Raw genomic sequence first — 8,632 nt, 5'->3', positions numbered from 1 at the left:
GGACAAGGAAAAAACTCTCCTTACTTATAATGTAAGTCAATGGAACCAGACGTCTTTCCAGGTCATTTTGGGCAGTTTCTTTTGGTCCGTTCATCAAGAAATTTACGCACAACGTGAAGAGTAACAGGTCCTTTCAAATTATGTCAAAAACTGAAAAACGACAAAAATGGAGATACAATGTTTTCTTCTGACAGCAGCGAAATGTTCTCTGGGGGCTATTTTGCCTTAGAGCACCCTTTCATGTATCCCTCCACCTTAAATGGGTTCGAATAAGTGAATTAAAACATGAATTAGACCAAAGGTTTCAACCAAAATTGCTGTAAAACAGAGTCTCAGACGTGTAATACGTTTCTGTGAGCTTTTAGAGGGGGACGTCTGGTTCCTATCACCACCACTGTGAACAGTTCTGACTCGGTAAGTTTCTCTAGAATGGAGCTTTTCACACCAAACCGCTCTGAATGACTCGGTTTACAGCCAAAATTGGTGCAACTCCTCTTTAACTGCCTTTCTTCTTGGCTGTGGGAAGCACAGTAACTTAAATCTATTAAATAGCTGCCTTTTCTCCTTTCGTTAGTCGTTACAAGATGAATGTAGGGTTGACACACACAAATCTAGTCAATTAGCATTAACCCAGATCATTTTAAGCAATTTGCTTGAATTATTTGAATCAATATTACGCAGTTAGGTGTATGAGAAGCTACTTATCAGTTGGGTTGTAAAACTTAACAATAGGTTTACTTAAATGTAACATTTTGCTTATGGCCTGTGCAGCTTACATGAAGCTACGCTCAACACTGAATTCATTTTAAGCCTTATTTGTCATGCATGTTCTTCATCACGGCTCTAATTATCTCAAAACACCACAAAAGACCCTCTAAAAGTCTCTAATCCATTTTACTGACCACTGGGAAACGAGGGCCTCGGACAAGCCTTATTAAGCTTTAAGTCCAACATCTTTCTAAACTGCATAACTGCCAGAAATACCTGTAGCTGAAGAAAAACCCTAAAAACCCTATGGGATCACTGATTTAGTCCCTTGTTCTTCCTACATATGTCTAATTATATGGCCCTCCAAGGGGTCCACTAATGGTGTTAGGTCACACAGGCTGGTCCCAGATCAGCTCAAAGACCAGGTAACTATATTAGGCGCGCAGTGGCTGCCTGGAGACAAAGCCGCAGTGAGACTGCTAACAGTAGCAAAGCTGCACATCTGCTTCCAATCCCTCTCTAACAAGAAGCTGCTGTTTCTGAACCTGAGTCCGCTGTGGAGCTGTCAGTCATCCCTGCTCAATAGAAACACAGCGCTCTGTTTCTCCACAGCGAGGCCCCCGATACCCGTTCCATCTTCCTCTCATTTCTTTGCTTCCGCCGTTGCCCCGAGTCAAGCTGAGCGGAGTGTTTACACTGCGATGGTTTACCCCACGGAGATTCCTCAGGCCTCGACTGCTTTCAGAAGCTTCAGCAGTTTAACACGTCCTCAATGCCATATGTGAAGAAATACACCGTGTTTCTCCTGGCTGGTGGCCTGTTTTGGTTTAGACCTGTTCTTTTCTAACTCATTCGTTTGTGCATTTTTTGACCCAGAAATGGTATAAGCTCATTCTGCTTCAAGGAATTTTGTTTTCACAATTTTCTTGATTGTAATTCTGGAAAGGTCCAGAGCAGCGTTTGTTTATTTGATGGTTGTTAATGACGTCTTTAGAGGGCGGAGCTGAGCGGCGTTTGTTTATTTGATGGTTGTTAATGACGTCTTTAGAGGGCGGAGCTGAGCCGCGTTTGTTTATTTGATGGTTGCTAATGACGTCTTTAGAGGGCGGAGCTGAGCGGCGTTTGTTTATTTGATGGTTGTTAATGACGTCTTTAGAGGGCGGAGCTGAGCGGCGTTTGTTTATTTGATGGTTGCTAATGACGTCTTTAGAGGGCGGAGCTGAGCGGCGTTTGTTTATTTGATGGATGTTAATGACGTCATTAGAGGGCGGAGCTGAGCAGCGTTTGTTTATTTGATGGTTGTTAATGACGTCTTTAGAGGGCGGAGCTGAGCGGCGTTTGTTTATTTGATGGTTGTTAATGACGTCTTTAGAGGGCGGAGCTGAGCGGCGTTTGTTTATTTGATGGTTGTTAATGACGTCTTTAGAGGGCGGAGCTGAGCAGCGTTTGTTTATTTGATGTTTGTTAATGACGTCTTTAGGGGGCGGAGCTGAGCAGCGTTTGTTTATTTGATGTTTGTTAATGACGTCTTTAGGGGGCGGAGCTGAGCGGCGTTTGTTTATTTGATGGTTGTTAATGACACCTTTAGAGGGCGGAGCTGAGCGGTGTTTGTTTATTTGATGTTTGTTAATGACGTCTTTAGAGGGCGATGCTGAGCGGCGTTTGTTTATTTGATGGTTGTTAATGACGTCTTTAGAGGGCGGAGCTGAGCGGCGTTTGTTTATTTGATGGTTGTTTATAACGTCTTTAGAGGGCGGAGCTGAGCGGCGTTTGTTTATTTGATGGTTGTTAATGACGTCTTTAGAGGGCGGAGCTGAGCGGCGTTTGTTTATTTGATGGTTGTTAATGACGTATTTAGAGGGCGGAGCTGAGCGGCGTTTGTTTATTTGATGGTTGTTAATGACGTCTTTAGAGGGCGGAGCTGAGCGGCGTTTGTTTATTTGATGTTTGTTAATGACGTCTTTAGAGGGCGGAGCTGAGCGGCGTTTGTTTATTTGAAGGTTGTTAATGACGTCTTTAGAGGGCGGAGCTGAGCGGCGTTTGTTTATTTGATGGTTGTTAATGACACCTTTAGAGGGCGGAGCTGAGCGGTGTTTGTTTATTTGATGTTTGTTAATGACGTCTTTAGGGGGCGGAGCTGAGCGGTGTTTGTTTATTTGATGTTTGTTAATGACACCTTTAGAGGGCGGAGCTGAGCGGTGTTTGTTTATTTGATGTTTGTTAATGACGTCTTTAGAGGGCGATGCTGAGCGGCGTTTGTTTATTTGATGGTTGTTAATGACGTATTTAGAGGGCGGAGCTGAGCGGCGTTTGTTTATTTGATGGTTGTTAATGATGTCTTTAGAGGGCGGAGCTGAGCGGCATTTGTTTATTTGATGGTTGTTAATGACGTCTTTAGGGGGCGGAGCTGAGCGGCGTTTGTTTATTTGATGGTTGTTAATGACGTCTTTAGAGGGCGGAGCTGAGCGGCGTTTGTTTATTTGATGGTTGTTAATGATGTCTTTAGAGGGCGGAGCTGAGCGGCGTTTGTTTATTTGATGGTTGTTAATGACGCCTTTAGAGGGCGGCGCTGAGCGGCGTTTGTTTATTTGATGGTTGTTAATGACGTCTTTAGAGGGCGGAGCTGAGCGGCGTTTGTATATTTGATGGTTGTTAATGACGTCATTAGAGGGCGGAGCTGAGCTGCATTTGTTTATTTGATGGTTGTTAATGACGTATTTAGAGGGCGGCGCTGAGCGACGTTTGTTTATTTGATGGTTGTTAATGACGCCTTTAGAGGGCGGAGCTGAGCGGCGTTTGTTTATTTGATGTTTGTTAATGACGTCTTTAGAGGGCGGAGCTGAGCGGCGTTTGTTTATTTGTTGGTTGTTAATAACGCCTTTAGAGGGCGGAGCTGAGCGGCGTTTGTTTATTTGATGGTTGTTAATGACGTCTTTAGAGGGCGGAGCTGAGCCGCGTTTGTTTATTTGATGGTTGCTAATGACGTCTTTAGAGGGCGGAGCTGAGCGGCGTTTGTTTATTTGATGGTTGTTAATGACGTCTTTAGAGGGCGGAGCTGAGCGGCGTTTGTTTATTTGATGGTTGCTAATGACGCCTTTAGAGGGCGGCGCTGAGCGGCGTTTGTTTATTTGATGGTTGTTAATGACGTCATTAGAGGGCGGAGCTGAGCTGCATTTGTTTATTTGATGGTTGTTAATGACGTATTTAGAGGGCGGCGCTGAGCGACGTTTGTTTATTTGTTGGTTGTTAATAACGCCTTTAGAGGGCGGAGCTGAGCGGCGTTTGTTTATTTGATGGTTGTTAATGATGTCTTTAGAGGGCGGAGCTGAGCCGCGTTTGTTTATTTGATGGTTGCTAATGACGTCTTTAGAGGGCGGAGCTGAGCGGCGTTTGTTTATTTGATGGTTGTTAATGACGTCTTTAGAGGGCGGAGCTGAGCGGCGTTTGTTTATTTGATGGTTGCTAATGACGTCTTTAGAGGGCGGAGCTGAGCGGCGTTTGTTTATTTGATGGATGTTAATGACGTCATTAGAGGGCGGAGCTGAGCAGCGTTTGTTTATTTGATGGTTGTTAATGACGTCTTTAGAGGGCGGAGCTGAGCGGCGTTTGTTTATTTGATGGTTGTTAATGACGTCTTTAGAGGGCGGAGCTGAGCGGCGTTTGTTTATTTGATGGTTGTTAATGACGTCTTTAGAGGGCGGAGCTGAGCGGCGTTTGTTTATTTGATGGTTGTTAATGACACCTTTAGAGGGTGGAGCTGAGCGGCGTTTGTTTATTTTATGGTTGTTAATGACGTCTTTAGAGGGCGGAGCTGAGCGGCGTTTGTTTATTTGATGGTTGTTAATGACGCCTTTAGAGGGCGGAGCTGAGCGGCGTTTGTTTATTTGATTGTTGTTAATGACGTCTTTAGAGGGCGGAGCTGAGCGGCGTTTGTTTATTTGATGGTTGTTAATGACGTCTTTAGAGGGCGGCGCTGAGCGGCGTTTGTTTATTTGATTGTTGTTAATGACGTCTTTAGAGGGCGGAGCTGAGCGGCGTTTGTTTATTTGATGGTTGTTAATGACGTCTTTAGAGGGCGGAGCTGAGCGGCGTTTGTTTATTTGTTGGTTGTTAATAACGTCTTTAGAGGGCGGAGCTGAGCGGCGTTTGTTTATTTGATGGTTGTTAATGACGTCTTTAGAGGGCGGAGCTGAGCGGCGTTTGTTTATTTGATGGTTGTTAATGATGCCTTTAGAGGGCGGAGCTGAGCGGCGTTTGTTTATTTGATGGTTGTTAATGACGTCTTTAGAGGGCGGAGCTGAGCGTCGTTTGTTTATTTGATGGTTTTTAATGACATCTTTAGAGGGCGGAGCTGAGCGGCGTTTGTTTATTTGATGGTTGTTAATGACGTCTTTAGAGGGTGGAGCTGAGCGGCGTTTGTTTATTTGATGGTTGTTAATGACGTCTTTAGAGGGCGGAGCTGAGCGGCGTTTGTTTATTTGATGGTTGTTAATGACGTCTTTAGAGGGTGGAGCTGAGCGGCGTTTGTTTATTTGATGGTTGTTAATGACGTCTTTAGAGGGCGGAGCTGAGCGGCGTTTGTTTATTTGATGGTTGTTAATGATGTCTTTAGAGGGCAGAGCTGAGCGGCGTTTGTTTATTTGATGGTTGTTAATGACGTCTTTAGAGGACGGCGCTGAGCGGCGTTTGTTTATTTGATGGTTGTTAATGACGTCTTTAGAGGGTGGAGCTGAGCGGCGTTTGTTTATTTTTTATTCGCTTTTATAGGGCGAATGTGTTAAATTGTTTTTTTAAGCAAACAAATTTTTAGGGTAAACAAGGTCTGAGGGTAAAGGGAAGGAATGGGATTGGGCCTTTGATTCACCGCATTTATTAGAATTTTCCCTTTTTACCGTTTCAACCGTTTTAAAACAATGCTGTACCTTTAATTCTTACAGTACCATGACAAAGTTTAACACACCTAAACACATTATTCATAATTGCTTACCTCGGCAATCAGTGATTTTTCTGCTTGTAAACGCACCGTTTATCACCGGAATAAATACAAATAAACATAAACATAGTAAAAAGAAGCAATCTATACAGACCAAGCCGTCACATATATTAATTAAATCCATCAAAAGGAGACCAGAATTCATTTTTCTAAGATTTTTATACCATTTTTCTTAAATCTGCACTTTATATATGTTAGCCTCATTTTTAATTGTTTTGTGTGTAAAGTTCCGTTGGATTGCTGCTCAATTTCATTGTACAATGACAGTAAAGTCATCTTGTCAGATCTTATTTAATAAAAGATCAATTAGCCACACCACATATTGGATGACACCTACAATCAATAACAGTTATGGGCTAATTGTTACAACAATACTGTGCGTCTTTTAGGAAAGGTTTGGGAATGTTTGTGTTAATTGTACTCTTATTGTTTTTCTGAGAAACTAAATGCTTTGGACCATATACACCGGTCAGGCATAACATTCTGACCACCTCCTTGTTTCTACGCTCATTGTACAGTTTATCAGCTCCACTTACTGTATAGCTGGTCTTTGTAGTTCTACAGTTACAGACTGTAGTCCATCTGTTTCTCTGATACTCTGTTACCCTGTTCTTCAGTGGTCAGGACCCCCAGGGACCCTCACAGAGCAGGTACTGTTTGGGTGGTGGGTCATTCTCAGCACTGCAGTAACACTGACGTGGTGGTGGTGTGTTAGTGTGTGTTGTTCTGGTATGAGTGGATCAGACACAGCAGTGCCACTGGAGTTTTTAAACACTGTGTCCACTCACTGTCCACTCTATTAGACACTCCTACCTTGTTGGTCCACCTTGTAGATGTAAAGTCAGAGACGACAGCTCATCTGCTGCTGCACAGTTTGTGTTGGTTGCCCTCTAGTCCTTCATCCGTGGTCACAGGACGATTCTCAGTTCAGCAGTGACAATGAGGTGTTTAAAAACTCCAGCAGCACTGCTGTGTCTGATCCACTCAGACCAGCCCAACACACACTAACACACCACCACCACGTCAGTGTTACTGCAGTGCTGAGAATGACCCACCACCCAAATAGTACCTACTCTGTGAGGGTCCACGTTGTCCTGACCACTGAAGAACAGGGTAACAGAGTATCAGAGAAACAGATGGACTACAGTCTGTAACTGTAGAACTACCAGCTATACAGTAAGTGGAGCTGATGAAGTGGACAATGAGCACAGAAACAAGGATGTTATACCTGATCTGTGTATCTGGCTTCTTAAGTGGACTTTTCTCAGGTACCTGCCAGGTGTCTTGTATATAAAGTCTCTGTAAATTTTATGAGGAAGGTATAGGGCTGAACGATTTTGAGTAAAACATCTAATTGCAACCAATATTGCAATCGCCATTTGAAAGCGATGTAGTGTTCCAGACTAGCAGTTCATGAGCTCTGCTTTGTAAGGTTACATTTCCTTTAAAACTTTAGCCAGATTTTAATAAATGTAGGAAGAAATAAACCTGCAGTTCCTGCAGTATGAAAACTGCACTCTTTCATGTGCTTTTGATATAAAAAGATGAATAGTTTTCATAGATCCTGCAGTCACTCACCAGTTTCTCTCTCTGCTTTCCTCTGGTCCTGCATGTCTGTCAGTGGTTTGGCTCTGACTGCATCTTCATCTGCTCTTTTGCCTCGCTTCATAGTCCACTGCACGCTGTCCCTCAGCTCAGTCCACCTGTTTCTCCTCCTCTGAACTGCCTGCGGTCGCCACACTTCTGCTGCAAATGTGTTTATCACCTGCTGCCTTGGCATTGCTATTAAACTCCAGGTAGTGCGGGTTAGCCCTCGTGTCCGTTTGTTTTTTGAGATAGTGACCTGTACTCAGGTGTGCGGTTCTCATGCCCTCCCTTTGCTTTGCAAACAATAGCTGATACAAGTCAATAGACGGACTGAGCTGCATGTAGTAGTGAATAACGAAAGCTTTTCACTTTGAGTTTTGTGCTACAAGCAAATGTTTATTTTATACGATGCTTTAGTTGTTGTACACGTACAGTATCATAAGCAATTTTGAAATATGCAACATATTTGGCCTTATTTTTCAGAAGAAGGAGGAGATGACATGCATATAATAAGTGCATACTGAATATTTAAATCTTTCGATTAAGAAAGTGCTGCATAATAAAGCAGAGTTCCATAGATTTTGCAGTGTGACTGCATGAATAAATCGATACAATGTAAACAAAGTCATTCAGAGTGGTTTGATGTGTACTCAGGATTGTTCAAAGCGGTGGTGATAGGAACCAGACGTCCACCTCTAAATGCTCCCTCACAGAAAGTTATTTCACAAAACAGGTATGAATATTTTGCCTACTGCCTGACACATTGTTTTGCAAAGGTTTTGAGACGAGCTTATCACCTAAAATGTTTTATTTTTCAATATACATTCATGGTGGAGGGGTACGTAACATGCAGGGTGATGTGAGGCAAAATAGTCCACAAAGAAAACTCATTACTTCAGATTTTCCATCATCAACATTCCAGAAGACTCGTGTAGGTTCTCTGGTGGTTCTGGATGGTAAATAAAGTGTCTGTATCTGTGTTGTAGTCATGGCGACGCCTGGTTCCCATCACCACCACTGTAAAGACGTCTGAACCATTTCACACCAAACCCACTCTGAATGACTTTCTTTACATCTGAAGCTCTGAAACATGCCGTAATGTAGGAAAATCAGTGGATCAGTTCTGCTTTATGACATGATACTAGCGACCATCCGCTGAAGGAAGTGGCTGCTTCCTTTGAGAGGCCGTACAGTAGCTGTTTTGAAGCTCTGTGAGAGGAATTACAGTCAAATGGAAGTTACATTACCGCCCCTTTCCCAAAGGAGCAGCAGGAGAGTCTGGGGCCTTCTCTCTCAGCGAGTCAGAGAACATGTGCTGTTTAGTTCTTTACCTGGACGTTCTGT

The 8,632-nt window shown here is 43.3% G+C and overlaps 2 protein-coding genes across 18 annotated transcripts in view; one reads left to right on the top strand and one right to left on the bottom strand.

Annotated features, from left to right (window-relative positions):
* Positions 1-8,178, bottom strand: part of rbpjl (recombination signal binding protein for immunoglobulin kappa J region-like) — a 40,387-nt gene extending 32,209 nt beyond the window's left edge. The window contains exon 1 of one of the 3 annotated variants that reach the window (XM_037535041.1): positions 7,280-8,178. In XM_037535041.1, coding sequence (XP_037390938.1) covers positions 7,280-7,481 — 202 coding nt within the window. In that variant the 5' untranslated portion in view covers positions 7,482-8,178. The remainder of the gene's footprint in view (positions 1-7,279) is intronic. The other 2 variants (XM_037535040.1, XM_017685173.2) reach the window with 2 other exon arrangements.
* The window catches only part of matn4 (matrilin 4), a 70,906-nt gene that overhangs the window by 950 nt on the left and 61,324 nt on the right, over positions 1-8,632 (top strand). The window lies entirely within an intron of this gene.

Source organism: Pygocentrus nattereri, chromosome 26 (genome assembly GCF_015220715.1).
Source record: "Pygocentrus nattereri isolate fPygNat1 chromosome 26, fPygNat1.pri, whole genome shotgun sequence".
Taxonomy (NCBI): domain Eukaryota; kingdom Metazoa; phylum Chordata; class Actinopteri; order Characiformes; family Serrasalmidae; genus Pygocentrus; species Pygocentrus nattereri.
Note: the sequence above shows the minus strand (reverse complement) of the source record. Positions and strands in the feature narration are given on the sequence as shown.